Here is a 15,814-nt window from a genome sequence, read left to right on the forward strand (position 1 = left end):
AAGGTGTAGAACTCCAATGTTGTTCTAGCTAAGTGCTTGCGTGTAAATGTAGGAAATTACTTTTTTGTTTGTAAGTCACTTGATTGTTAAATGGGTTTACTTGATAAGGATGGACCTTTGTGTGAATGAGTCATGCCGAAATTTTTATAAAAACCATTCTTTTGAACCTTATGTTATAGGTTTAAATGAGGTGGGTAAACATCTGGATAAACTAACCTACTGTAGTTGTTTAAAAATAATTAAGTATATAAATCTTAGCATAATTTCTGCAATGTGTTTTAAATATGTGTTAATAAATTTTGGGTGTTACAAGCTAGTATCATAGCCATAGGTTGAGGGATTTGAATATGAAGTTATAATCAAACTCAACCTTAGTGCTCATGATGGGAGATGAGCGTTGACCCATGACTTGATCACGAAGCTAAAAACACGAGGTTAGTCTAATATATGGTTATTCGCTATACGTGCTATATCAACTAATGACTAGACCTTTATGGTTATGAGATAGTGTATAGAGAACGACTTGAGCATACAATATTAGTAATGAGTTGAGTAAATATTTCAAGTGAAATTATTTTTATGCGCAGTGATCAGATATGTAAACCGAAATTTAGTACTTTTGACATGTTGTGGTAATAATGACACACTTGGATAGTGTGTTGATTGGTGTACCTAGTTAGTGCATTAATTGACACACCACGCTTGAATGTTCTTATCATTATCATAATTGTGTTAGTCATAATTGTGTTAGAAGTACTGAAAAGTAGGTGAGCATACCTTACTGATCGAGTTGAGTTTTCTGTGTGGAAAGGATTGATAGGGATAACATATTGCTGATGAGCAACTTTCGAAGGGGATTGTAATTAGTGTTTGACTTTTAGATTGAGGCATGTTATGTGAGAATAACTGGTTGTAAGAGCCACCGGTGGTGACCATTCAGTTTATGCGGACTGATCATCCGCGGGGATACTATGAACTGATCACCCGTATGTGGCTACTGGGGGTCACAGAGATGTGATGAGAATCTAGTAATGGAGATAACTCTAAGTTGGTGTGATATTCGTGACAAAACCATGTACACCTTAGTATGCATTTACCGATTAATCGATAAACTGTTTATTATGTACCGAACAAACGAATAACCAAACGGGTCCGGTTATGACCCAGATATCCCGGGGGGGTCATCTGTAAGTGATATACGTTTAATATAAGCTAACATATTAGTATTATGGCCTTAGACACGAAAACATGCTCGTTTAACTACCCACTATGAACTTAAACACGAAAGATAGTTACGAAACAATTATTGTATCATCCGTGGCCAAAAAAGACTTACAAAACACTTATTTGAAATGTTTTAAGCGATCCGTGAAAATATTTTCGATTTTTACAAACAAATAATATGTTTTTCTAAATTTACAAGAAATTGGCCAACAAACACTCGTTTTCACGCTGTTTGTCGTACCCGATATATTTTTTGCGCTAAAAACCGAACCCGAAATAAATTTAGACTCGGGATTTCACATCGGGGCATGCAAAATGAGGCAATGGGAAAACATTAGGCCAGGGGGGCAAGAAACTTTCGGCCGCCACCCCATTATATTATTATACTATTATGTTTTCTTTATATCTAAGTTACACAAAGATATTTTAGCAAAGGTTTCCAGAAGTTAACACTAAAAATCTGCTATTCTTACAAAACTCAGCCAAGAACATAGGTAATTCATCACTATAATCAATTTTCTAACTTGTTTTAATTATGTTTAATTACATATAAACATAGTGTGATTGCCAAAAATTACTTCTAACCATGTAAAACCTCTAAAAATGATCCAAAAACATATTTTGATCTTGCACATGGTTAGTAACTGATCGATATCGAAAGGTCAATCAAAAATATTTATAAAAATTACTTTTACTAGCTAGGGCAAGTAAGGTGTCGAATCCACAGGGAATCAGTGGAAAGTGCTAATTAGGTTCAATACTTAGTAACTAACTATGCTAGGTGGACAGACGATGTCAAGCAGATTAAATATTGATTCAGTTGTAAAACAATTAAACGAAAAGTAACCAAACTCCAGGTTTCAGGTTGTGAAGCAACTAGACCAATTGATTAAACTTATTTGGAAAACTCGTTTGCTTACACCTATAATCAAAAGACTAGATATTTGACCACGCTGATCGTCAGAACGTAATCCGAACAATTGGCTTAGTTGAATAATAACCTAATTGATTACCAGTTTTAGGGTTTAATAAATGTAAGTGATTTAATGGCTAGAGATAAATGGGTCAATGACTCTAAGAACCTAATCCTAAAAGTTGATGACCACAAACCAATTAACTGATAAAATCACAAAACATTAAATTACGAAAAACTGTTGAATGCACAAACAAACATTCGATATTAAGATTCGAAATACCAAAAAGTTTTGCTTACAAACACAACCCTACTTCCGGAGATGGTCACAGAAGCTTTAGCCTTGCATCTTCATCTTGAATAGCTTGATTATGGTGTGGAAGGATGAAACCATGGATGATTATGGTGATTGATAGGTGTTAAGATGGTGAAGAATGGCCCCCCAAATCGCCCAAATATGTTAGGGTATGAAGCATAGGCGGCATAGGGTTGAACCGGGCTTAAATATGGAAGATAAAACCTAAAAATCGTGTTTTTCCGCCCAGAAGACCGTAGCCTACGGGCTCCCCACCGTAAGCTACGGTGGTGACCGTAGCCTATGGTCATCACTGTCTACTTTACGGTGATATAATTCCCCCGCACTGTTTTGCCCATAACTTCTTCGTTATAGCTCCATTTTACGCACCGTTTTCAGCCACGTCTTCGTCTTCAAATTATCTATCATTACATGCAATACAATCTTCATTTACACTCCATCTCATATGCGCCAATTTAGCTCCTTTAAGCTCCTTTAAGATCTACTAACCTGTGAACATAAAACCACTCAAAGTAATCGTGTCGAAGGCATATAAACGCACAAAACACACAATATAACTCACTTAACACACATTATTTTACCCACACATCAGTAACCTGGTTTGATAAGTTTTTTTGGCCATAAACACGGATTAAGGGGTTTAAATTGCGTTTTACGGTTTAAAAGTTTGGTTTAAAGCCCTAACCAAAACCCTAAGTTTCAAGGCTGATTTATTGATGGTACATGCTTGGTTTGTGATATAGGACATTTGTCTACCTTATTTAGAAGCACACGAACCCGGAAATTGGAATAAGAGACCAAAAACGAACGAAAACCGCTAAGGTAATGCCGAATTGCTCATTTACGGGCTGTTTAGGTTTAGATTGTGATGTGTATATTTTTAGCTTGTAATATTTTGCAGAGACATCAGGGACCATATGAATGAGTCCTTGTCCAAATTTGGTAATTTTTCGACCATTCGAGAATATTTGGCGAATTTATTACCGAATAGGGACGTTTATTTGGGAAAAATACTTAAAATGCTTGAAAAATTATGAAATTTTGTGGGGAACTCAGATTTGGTATAATATAATCACATATGAAATTTGGGGTCATTTGGAAAACCCTGGCTATTTTTGTGGATTCGCGTTTATTCGAGCTTTTATAGTCGTTTTTGGCTCGAAAATGTAATTTGGAAAAAAGTGTTAGGTTCTGAGAATTTTGCAGGGTGTTTTAGGAAGTGTTTGGATCACTTAGGAATTTTCGTTTGGTATAAACGGACGATTTTCGGACAACATATAGCATATAAAATGAATTTTTGTAAGTTAAAAAATTGGTAAATAATTCCAGAAATATTTTCTACAAAAACTACATATTTTAATTGATAAGTATCTAAATATTCATAATTTAATGATAAACAGATAATTAATTCTGCTAAACTGAAGATTAAACAAATTCAATTCTGATAAAAACCGATGAGTTCGTGAATAACGAACCTGTTGGAATATCATAACATCAAGAGTGATAAAAAAAATCATATTTTTTAATTAATTAAGTAAAACCGTACTTCTTGTGAAAAACTCAGACAATTCTGATGGATTGTGCACGTTTTTCTCTAAATCAAACTGAATAAACGGAAATAAGTCCCATAGCGAATCTAGACCCCTAATTTGTGATCTTTCTTTATAACTTAATCATTTTATCAACCAACACATTTACCCAAGTTTACATACTCATACCTGTTTTCTAAACGCATAAACGATCAACTTGGCTCAGCAGGTGAAACAGGGAAACTGAGCCAAGTTTGGTTTTAAGTATTAGACATTGAAAAACATCACAATCTAAGCCTATCGACACTTTTTGGGTGTAACAGTCATACCCAGACTAGATATACAGTCCACTTTAGTATGAAGATTATAAAAATATTAAAATATTAATATTACTATAATATTGATTATAGGGACTAAGTAAGAGCGAGTGAGACGAAACACGAGCCAATACAGCACCGAAAATCTACTAAACCATGAGTTTCATGACCCCACTTTCTGAACTGTTTTACAAACTTTTGGGGTGCAAAGCATGTTTGCTTATATCTATATACATACCTGAAACACGTGATGATGTGAATTATCTAAGTGTTAACACGTGAAAGTCCTCACTAACACAGTGATTAACTTCGAGCCGGTGGCTTGTGAATAGTACTATTGGTTTCACAAACCCAAACGGAGCCAACACGGTTTGCCTTTATCCATTTGCACATGTCCATAATTATACAAACAAGCTATTTAGTGTTAGGCATGGCTACTTGGGGCATGTTGTGGGCGGAAGGGGGGCCACATTGGTTGATTGCGCGTGGGAAATGGAGGCACGCAGCACGTACAAACAGTCAAGGCTCCACTGTAGGTTAGCATAATTACATCACATATACACATACATACATACTTACGTGCGTATTTACAAACTATGACTTGTGATTAAGCATACCTGATTTCTGCATATTATATATCGATGGAAACCTCTATGAGTCTAGTATACTCATATTTTTATTTTGAATTAAAAGACCTACTATTAATGATGGAAAACAATGAATTAAAACGGCTGCGCAAACCTGTTTTTCTAAACAGAAACTTTATCGCATTGACAAAAATCTTAGGCAATTGTTCAAGAATCCATTAGGTGTGATTTTTGTTGTTTGGATCCCTAAAGGTGTCTGTATAGATATTACCATCTACATCTAGAAAGCCGTATGCATTGGAAGAAGAATCATATTTAATATATTAGTAGTATATTGATAATCAATAACTTGTCCCGTCCACATACCCAGAATAATATCTAAAGATAATAGTGTACTCATATTCTAGACCGACTCAAGCTCAACAACTCACAGCACATACCATAAAACATGACCACATTTGCAAGTTCCTCTTCCTAAAGCCATAATAAAAGCAGGGGCTTAGCTTTGTGGAGACCCAGGGGTACCTCCGATTTTATTTTTAAAATAGTAGGTTTATTAAGAAAAAAGTGGTTTCTAGGTATCTGACAACAGACCAAATGGATTTTAGGTATCACTCCTAGTGGCGTTTCACGTAAGCGACGACGTGCATATTTGTGGTTACTGGATTGGCCATCCCAGATGGCTGGATCCAAGTTTATTTCCTGTAACATCCTAAAATTTATAATGTTGAATAAAGAAAGTTATGTTAGTGATTTCGCGTTTTAATTATTAATATCGAGTAGGAGCGGGTCATGGACTTGGATTAATTGAGATAGGATAAATGAGAATGGGATTTCAGGGATATAAATACCCCCAAAATCCCAAAATATCTCATTTCTCACCAAACTCCACACATACTCCACACACTCCTCAAAACACACATACTAACCGATCAAGATTCGAAGCCGAAACCCGAGATTTTGTTGATAGATCTGAGTTGGTAAGGTAAGAACAATCCAACAAAGCTATTATTACTGTAAATGGTTAGGATTGGATGGGTTAACCGGACCCGAAACCCAAACTGCCCAAATCGGACCCCTAAAACGTCGATTTTAGGCCGATTTGATGGTTGGGATTTGTAGGCGCCGATCATACGATTCCGTGGGTACCAAAATCGAGTTATTTGGCTAAGAAACGAAGGAGTTATGGGCAAACAGATCTGCAGCGCGATAACTTCGCCTGCAAGATTAAGTTCGCCTGATGAACTTCGCCTTCAAGCGTAACTTCGCCTTCAAGCGTAACTTCGCCTAAGGATAACTTCGCCTACGGCCAAGTTCGCCTAAGGATAACTTCGCCTGAAGCCAAGTTCGCCTAAGGATAACTTCGCCTGAAGCCAAGTTCGCCTAAGGTTTAACTTCGCCTGAAGCCAAGTTCGCCTAAGGATAACTTCGCCTGAATCCAAGTTCGCCTAAGGTTTAACTTCGCCTGAAGCCAAGTTCGCCTAAGGTGTAACTTCGCCTGAAGCCAAGTTCGCCTAAGGTTTAACTTCGCCTGAAGCCAAGTTCGCCCGAGGTTTAACTTCGCCTGAAGTGAAGTTCGTTTAGAAAATAAATTAAAAACCTAATGGAAAATGTGTTAAGGCAGTTATCGAAAATAAAATTTTTCCAAGCTGACCTGGCAGCTTAACCCCAGCCAGGGGCTCTGCCCCTTGGACCCCGCTAGGGGCTGCCGCCCCTAGAACCCCGCTGCCAGGGGCGCTGCCCCCGGACCCCCGTTCGTTGTGGGTCATATATAGATAGAAATACAAAACGAGTAGTAGTAGTCAATTGATATGTGTAAATATTATACAGTTAGCCGAGCCCAGTTAAAGAAAGGAATTACGATCAACGGCGAGCGTAACAGGATCCAGGTGAGTTTCTAGCCCCATTCCTTGTTATGTTTTCGGGGCTGTGTGCATACTTGATGTGTTGTTAATACATTTATCCTAAGTGATAAGTGTATGCTATATGTGATATATGTGATATGTATGAATGATTGCTTGACGGTTCGTGAACGATCTTCGGATATTGCACGTACTGTCAGGTTGTAACGTTATAAAGCCATATGTGATATATGTGATATGTATGAATGATTGCTTGATGGTTCGTGAACGATCTTCGGATATTGCACGTACTGTCAGGTTGTAACGTTATAAATATGGCAAGTATGATATGTATATTTATGTGTATGAACGTAATAAAGTTAATAAAAGAAGAAAATGACGGTTGTATGGTTGTATGGTTACGAAAAGGGTACCGAGCCCTAATAATACTCGAGGTATGATGTATGGTTGTATGGTAACGAAGAGGGAATCGAACCCTACTAATATTCGAAAACAAGGGACCAGACCCTTATAATATCTGTGATGTTAGGGACCAGACCCTTACAATATCTGTGAGGATAGGGACCAGACCCTCATAATATCTGTGATGTTAGGGACCAGACCCTTATAATATCTGTGATGTTAGGGACCAGACCCTTATAATATCTGTGAGGTTATAGGGCGAAAGGCTCTTAAAAACGTATGATTATGAATGTAAAGAAAGTATGTAAGTAAGAAAGAAAGTATGTAAGTAAGAATGAAGGTATGAGTACTTATGTGTGTATGAAAGAAAGTTATGAGGTTAAGTACGTATGTATGTAATAAGGTATTGTATGGTATTTTATGATTATCTAGAACTCACTCAGCGTAGCTGACTTTTAGTATGCACGCAGGTGAGTAGGATGAGACAGCTGGCTTGAGTGGAGGACACATGGCAGAAGACTAAAGCCTGGCATCTGAAGATCTGATATGTTTTATAAGTTATGTTTTGATTTTAAAGGACAAGAGGAATGTTTTAAGACATGATTATGAATTGATATGTAATGTTTTATGAAAGTTTTATATTCCGCGTAAAGTTTTTAATTAACTCTGATATTTAGAACTGTGTTTATGAGTAAATCCAACACGAAAGTAGGGTTACCGATAACGGGGCCTTACATTTCCTTACACATCATTCCGCCATGTGGCAGCACAAGATGCCAATCATCTAAGAAAGCTAGATTGAACTCTCTGCTTTCATTAATTGTTCTTCAAACCTATTCTACAAACAATGCTTTGTTAGAAGGACGGTAACTTTAAATTCAAGCATGTTTTTAGAACGTAAAATTCCAAGATTAATGGCTATGACACGATCGCACATGACCAAGTCTATCCAACCTAGAATTTTTTGACATTTGGGACCTTGTAAAATATTTGAAATTTAAGAAAATTGGCAAATGAAGATTAACAATGAAAATTTGGGTTCTTACAAATCGTGGGCATGAGTAGAATCTACGTCCTGGGTGCAATCGGTCAAAGATGTGCGAACAACATATTAACCACAAGTGCAAATCGCTATTAAAATTTTATGAACGTGAGGTAGTAATTTGAGAAAGATGGAAGACTTGTAAATGGAAATGTTGGATAAATATATAGGAAAAAAGTATTTTTGTGTGTGTGTGTGGAATCAAAATTATCAACTCCTATGACTTACTTTGCATAGAATACTTAATGAGAATAGCGTTCAAAAGATGTTACATTCCATCAACTAAAGATGTATTCTTTCAAATCATATTTGCATCTTTAAAGGAATACACCCATGAGTTTGAAGTGAATGAAAGTAGAAAGTTCAATCCAACTATCTCAATAGTTGTCATTATCTTTTGCTGCCACGTGGCGAAATTGTGTGAAAGGGAATAAAGGAGTTCAATCCAGCTATCTCAGATGGCTGGTCTCATCTTGTGCTACCACGTGGATCCAGTCATCTCAGATAGCCGATCCAGTCACCACATATGTACACGTCATCGCTTACATGGAAAGTCACTAGGAGAGATAAACCCAATCCAGCTATCTGATATCTCAGATAGCTGGATACCTAAAATCCATTTGGTCCAATGTCAGATACCTAAAGCCCACTTTTATCTTAATAAATCTACTACTTTAAGAAAAAAATGGGTACCTCCACCCCACTTGACGTTTTCGTCTAAACTTTGTCACTACATAGTACATACAAGTCTTTTAATATATTTTCAAAATACGAATATATATATATATATATATATATATATAATTCTTTGCTCAATTTAATCAAGAAACTTTATTCTGTTTAAAAAAGATTATGCCTGATTTAAAGGTATAGCATATCACATATGTTATTTTAGAATTGAATTTCTCGTTTTTTGAGGTGCTTTAACTTTCGATACACTAACTTGGTTCCTTATTATAAAATGCAAAAGCTTCAAGGTGTCTAAATAAGCCTTTCACATAGCTTGGGTTCCAAATATAATCTACAATATGTTATGGAAGGGTTGAAGACGGCAAGGTGAATGGTGCATCATATAAGTGCTTAATTGGCGAAAATGTTTTCACGTTTCATTAGAGAGTGTATGGGAGGGGTGAGGGAAAGAGACAAGATAATTATTGAGTGGAGTGAGTTGGAAATGTTTTATTGGTTTAATCACTAGTTAAATATTAAAAATAAAAAAAAAACACAAAAAGGGCATCTCCTGTGAAGCCGGTAGCGGTGGATTTTGTGGTGCCCGTTCCCCTTTCATGCGATATGGTGTTTCGATGTGGTGTGATTTCACATGGGTAGGCACCCCACTTTAGCATTGTCCTAACATACAGTCTTTGAATATGTGTAATGTTCTCATCAAAAAGTGAAAAACATCTCTTCACGTTACTGTCACATAGAGTATAGTGGTTTCACTAACCACTATTCATTAAAGTAAGAAAAACAATAGAAGAAAAAGAGTAATGTTGTTTATTATGATTTGATCAAAAGGCCAAATAAAATGCGGAGTTTCTGGTAATGTCATGGCTGGACTCACAAGCAAAGGGACAATACCCCCTTCACGTACCGTGATGCGTGGGCGTGATTGAAGCTAAGGTGGTAGGGGCGTTTGCTCATTACCCGTATCCTTAAAAGACGTAGCATTTTTTCTTTGGATAATTTTTCGGGTATAAATCCAAATATTATATTAATTTTAAAACTTTTTACGAGTTTGAAACAAGTATGGGATCATATAATACCCGACCTGATTATGCGGAAAATACATACATGTTTACCAAAACCATAACCGTAAACATTTTTTCTATAACTCCAGTTTTCATAAATAATAAAGTTATATAAAAATTAAAATAGTAAGAAACATATTTAGAAATTTTAACAAACTAACGTTATAATCAGATTGATTTTATAATCGGATATGAGACTCGGGATACAATTGAATATCTAATATAGTTGAGGGGGCGCAAGTGTGTAATCAATAACTTTGACGTTAAGTAAAACAGGATAGTTGTAAAGCAGTTCGAAACAGCCTGATTATTATTACTATTATTCTCAGTGGCAATCAAAGAGAATAATACTCCACACTGAAGCTCAAATCAACCCATAATTAATTATAATGTTCTCCGGTAACAGGCGATTGATTTTGGTTCTTTGACGGGTATATTTTAGTGCAATCAGTTTCCAGTTGCATCCTTAGAATTATTGAATTCATGGGGTGAGTGTTCGTCTCTTTCGTGTTTTTATATTCGTAGATTGTGAAATTGTGGTATCACTACTCTATCAAATACTGCATCAATATGTTTAAATCTGTTTGGGTCGGTTTTCAGCTATAAGGAACCAAAAACTGAAACTTCGGTTTTTTTTATTTTTAAAAGCTGTTTAGTTTCGGTTTGGTTTCAGTTTTTTTGGTTTTGCTATTTTAGCTTGAAAATTTGGGCCGGAGAAAAATATTTTTTTTGTCAAAACAATTAATTTGGGCTGGGAAAAAGTAAATTTTGGTTCAAAGTAATTAATTTGGCCCAAAATTATTTTGCTAATTAATAACAAATGGATTATTATACATTTAAACTAGATATTTGAGTTGCATATTTATTAAGTTTTTATAAATTATTTAAAATAAGAAATAAAATCATTGAATTCGGTTCAGTTTTTCGGTTTTGCTATTTAAGCTTGAAAATTTTAGGCTGAAAAAATTGTTTTGGCCCAAAGTAGTTATTTTGGAGATAAATCATTTCATTATTAATTATATACTAATGGATAGTGTGCATTTAGGCAAAAGTATAGAATTTAATATTTATTAAATTCTTATTAATCACTTAAAATAAAAAAATGAAAATCAATAAATGTGGTTTGTTCCCGTTTTTTCGGTTTTTATGACATGTAAAGCCATAACCGAACCATAAGTTTGGTTTTTACAAAAACATAAAACTAAACCATCGGTTTTTGTTTCCATTTAGTTTATTGAGTTTGATGCACACCCCTATTGCATCGAGGCACCATGATCACTTAGTTTTTGATCCATGAAATTAATTTGTGACATTTATCCTAAATCCTAATCATATTTATGGTTGTAAACCTTATTTGCAACAGAGCAGAGGGTGTCTTGGATGTTGTACTAAGCCTCCATTCGTAACTACTGATTATAAGCCGACAGGAAACGTAGGAAAAGGCCACGTCACCAATAAACATAGTATTCTGGAAGATTTTTGGAGTAGCACCACATATGGGATGGACAATAATAGTAATAGTATACCTCAGTCTCAGATAAGTGTTTCATCATCTAGCAATGTACCAGTGGATGCCCAATCTAGTTCTGGCAATAATCCTTCAGAATTTGTAAATCGCGGTATGTGTTTCTAGTTATTTATTGTTATAAGTTTATTAGTTGTATGATAAATAGTAAATTTTGGTTGGTTTTAGGTCTTCTTCTTTGGAACCAAACAAGGCAACAATGGATTGGAGATAAAGAACGAGATCACAATAAAAAAGCGCGACCTCCGGTTATAAGGTGAGTAATTAAGTGATTTTTTAGGCTGCAACTTTTATTTGGTCATAAAGTTAGAAGTTAGAGACAATATTGCTTGTTTTATTCTTGATACCTTAAGTAGCATATCTAATCTGAAGGGTTTATGTTGAATTTATGCGTGTAAATGAGTCCGGCTCGGCTAGGCTCAAGGTTGACTCGCTTAACTTATGAGAGCTCGAGCTTGAGCTCGGCTTGTTTGAGCTCTAATTCTAAAGCTTGAGCTCGGCTCGAGGATAGTTTTTCAAGCTTGAGCTCAGGCTCAGCTCGATTATTACATATTAATAACTAATATAATTTATTAATTGTTCTTATGTATATCTATAAGTATAATTTTTATATATAACATAATATATATTATTTACTGAATTTTATCATAGTTTTATACATAATAGCTAATATTATTATATAAGTATATATTTAATATAATAAATAAAAGTTACATAAGTATTGGGCTCGCAAACCATCTCCTCCTCGATAAGTGAAGCTCTGGCTCGGACTCGTTTATTAAACAAATTTATTTCTAGGCTCAAACTCGTTTAAACTCATCTGGACTCAATCTTTTAAATAAACCGATCTCAAGTAGCTCAGGAGACGGACCTTAACTGAATTCAACCAACTAACTTTACCCAATTTATCGGTTAGGTATCTAATTTATTAATTTATTTATTATTATTTTTTAGTTATTTATTTTTTTTGAGTGGTTTAGGTCCTAAATAATGTTTGTCTTATTCCAACATTGAAAAAATGGGCATATTTTTCAACAAGACTAGTAGACTTCACTGACTTAGTCAATAAGATAGGAAAAGAAGTCTACTTGGTTTATCTACTATGTTTGAATGAGTCAAAAGGAAATATAGCAACTAAACCACTAGAAACAACTTCAGGGGCTTAATCGGCTATTTTACATTTTTACCCTTATTGATACTTTGCTAATAGTTGCAATTATATCAATCAAGTTTAATAGTGTAACACTAAAACCTTACCTGACTATAAATGTCATTTGTTTTTTTGATAGTTGGAAGGCAGCCTATGATAATTTGCTTGGGACAAACAAGCCTTTTTCGTGGCCGATCCCTCTACCTGTAAGTCTCCCTATTTTATAAAAATAAAACTCGAATTTTGAAATTCAAAATATGAATTTGTTTTTTGTCAGGAAATGGTCAGTTTTCTTGTGGATGTTTGGGAACAAGAGGGGTTGTATGACTGAGCTGCTGCCAAACGTAACAATATTACACAGCCGGCATCTATCTATCAAGTATCGACTATCGTTATGTTCGTATCATGCGATTCTTGAAACATTGAATTATGTATGTTTTGATTTTTATTTGTTCTTTCACTTTTTTTGGGGTGGGGATTTCTAGAACTTCTAATATTGTTTTTGTAAGGTTAGTATAAATGGCACTTGAGAGTGTAGTATATATCTGTTGGGTCCTTGGTCTTTTTTTTTTTTGTATATTTTTTCCCTTGGAAAATCGTCTTTTAAGTGGATCGTGTTTAACTTTAACCGATGACCTAAAGCGCAACACATGGTCGTGTGAGGCACGATTAATATGTGTTGTGTTGGGTGTGTGAATACTAGTAACACCGAAATCAATAGGTCAACAAAACTGCACTTCTGAAATGTTTCAACCATAGTCCGAGTTTACTTGAAATACCAAATTAGACTTCTGTTTGACTCAGTCATGTACTAGTGTGCTACTATTGATGAACCATTGGATGAAAGTAGTTATTTTCTCGGATTTGTTATATCTCTATAGTTATATTAGAAAAATATGTGTGCTTATAATTATAGAGTACATGACCTGTTGTTGTGTATATGCTTTCGTTCATGAATAGCCTTTAGTTTATCGCCATTTGTTTGTGGGCAAATTGGAAATAAATAATCCCATATTTTGTGTATCAACTGATAATAATCGTAAATTTAAAAAATCACTACCAGCGGTCCCAACTTTTAACTATTTTTGTCTCAATGGACCTCCGTTAAAAAAACTTAACGCCGTTAAGTTATTTTCCAAGTTTCAAACCAATGTTTTAGGGATTTTGATCTGAAGAACGATACGATTCGACTTATGTCAAACTTATCATGAAACGGTGATCCAAGCGACGAAACAATGTTTCAATTCAGGTGTTTGAATTCCAATTAACAAAAATCAAGTCATTTGAATCACCGTTTCGTGATAAGTTTACATCACGAATCGTATCGTTCTTCCGATCAAAAGCCCTAAAACATCGGTTTAAAACTCGGAAAAAAACTTAACGGCGTTAAGTGTTTTTTAACGGATGTCCATTGAGACAAAAATATTTGAAAATTGAAACCGCTAGTGGTGATTTTTAAAGTTAGGATTCTTATTGGCCAATACACAAAAGTTGGGATTATTTATTTCCAATTTGTCTTATTTGTGAAACAAGTATCAACCAACAAAAAGTTAAAAACTTATGCCAACAAAAAGTTTAGAAAAACGTACGTTTGACCGACAAATTTCAATGCATATACAACAACAAACAGTGCAGATCACGTTTTATTCGCGTATGATACATAAAATGTAATTCACATGTGATACTTAACGCACACTTGGTAATGAATTCGTATATCGTATGGACCTAGATAAATATAATTTAATGTTATTAAAAACACCTCTATCATTCTCTTGCATATATAACACTAAACTTGAGTCTTTACAAAAATCTAAATATTATTATTTTGGATTTGAAATGAAAAGATATACGTGGATACAGCAACGTTGTATTTAAAATCGCAAATTGCAACTATACAAGTATACAACTCATTAAAAATAATTAAAACGGTTTAATAATGCACCGACCACCTGATGGCTTTATACAACTCATTAAAATAAGAATCAAATACAATTCACGTAATCTAGGATTTAATTTTAAATAGTTGCAAGTTGCAATGAGGAGCATGAGTTGGAATGTGTTAGATACTCGATGAGTTGGAATGTGTTGGATACTCAATAAACCATGAGGGCATGTTCTAAACTAAAAACCATATAATGTGTTGGATACTGAGTTGGTGACACATGTGCACTGCTACTGTATGTATAAAAAAGTAATACTTTAAATACGTTAAATAAAGAAAACCTCATTTTACGCTAAATAACTAACATACGACATGTAAGTTGTTATAGAAATAATTACACGGATGGTTTATGTAGTATGTCTATATTATGATCAGTCTTGGTTTCACCTTTTTGAAAGTTATGGATTTAGTCATAGCTATTTAACAAACCGCAAAACTTTCTTATATTTGTCGGTGCCTGGCACTAATTATTTTGCAACTTTTTATAAAATTGCGAATACACTTTTACTATTTATAATTTTATAGATGGAAGAAAACGTTTCAAAAATAAAATTAGTATGAAATGTGCGAGAACAAATCTATATCAATCATTATTTTTTGATCTTAAATTTTTAAATTAAGATGAAAAGTATATAAATGTAACTGATAAATGTAAATTTATTTTTATAATTTTATCTCTCCTCTCTTTTAAATGATTTTTGTAACATTTTAGTACGCTAATACAGGATCTGAACGATTCATACCTATGCATATGTATCTCTATCTGTATGTAATATGATTGAAACTCGCTAACTTACTAGATCTATAGTTGTATATTAATATTATGTTTATTCAAGAGAAGAGGGAAGGTTCCAAGTTCCGGGTAAATTATCTAAATGATCTTCAAAACTAGTGCATTTTCATGAAATAAGAATCACTTTTATATTTGTAGAATATAACATTTAGTTTGTAAAAAGTCAAGATTTCTAATCATTCGAACTAACAACGGTATTTCTTCAAATAAAGAAAATATTTTTTTAAATCATGCCAGCTCACAATAGTTGATCTATGTTCGTTTATTTATCGATCATTTATGGTTGTTTGTGTTCATCCGATTGTGACTATTTATGCTTGTTACTTTACCTTCTTTTTGCATTCATTCATTTACATATTCGTTTAAATATTTATGCCCATTATGGTATTATAGTTAGTATCAAGACATATTTAGACACCATTTATGTATACTTTTAACTGGTTTTAGTTTAGTTATGTTGG

At 34.3% G+C, this 15,814-nt stretch overlaps 1 protein-coding gene across 1 annotated transcript; it reads left to right on the forward strand.

The window, feature by feature from the left end:
• The first annotated feature begins 11,316 nt into the window (after positions 1-11,316).
• On the forward strand, positions 11,317-13,173 carry LOC143624949 (uncharacterized). The gene is made up of 4 exons (XM_077095438.1): positions 11,317-11,562; positions 11,637-11,724; positions 12,758-12,824; positions 12,896-13,173. Exons 1-4 carry the CDS (start codon positions 11,445-11,447, stop codon positions 12,947-12,949), a joined length of 327 nt encoding a protein of 108 aa, XP_076951553.1. The 5' UTR covers positions 11,317-11,444; the 3' UTR covers positions 12,950-13,173.
• The last annotated feature ends 2,641 nt before the right edge of the window (positions 13,174-15,814 follow it).

The sequence above is a fragment of the Bidens hawaiensis genome, unplaced genomic scaffold (assembly GCF_021521415.1).
Source record: "Bidens hawaiensis isolate Kalapana, Puna unplaced genomic scaffold, B.hawaiensis_p1.1 tig00004003_1, whole genome shotgun sequence".
NCBI classification, from domain to species: Eukaryota; Viridiplantae; Streptophyta; class Magnoliopsida; order Asterales; family Asteraceae; genus Bidens; species Bidens hawaiensis.

Excerpts from the sequence above, each read along its gene's own strand:
- LOC143624949 (XM_077095438.1), top strand. The coding sequence starts at position 11,445 with ATGGACAATAATAGTAATAGTATACCTCAGTCTCAGATAAGTGTTTCA. Across the intron at positions 11,563-11,636 it reads TTCAGAATTTGTAAATCGCG|GTCTTCTTCTTTGGAACCAA; the intron begins GTATGTGTTTCT and ends GGTTGGTTTTAG. Across the intron at positions 11,725-12,757 it reads GCGCGACCTCCGGTTATAAG|TTGGAAGGCAGCCTATGATA; the intron begins GTGAGTAATTAA and ends TTTTTTTGATAG.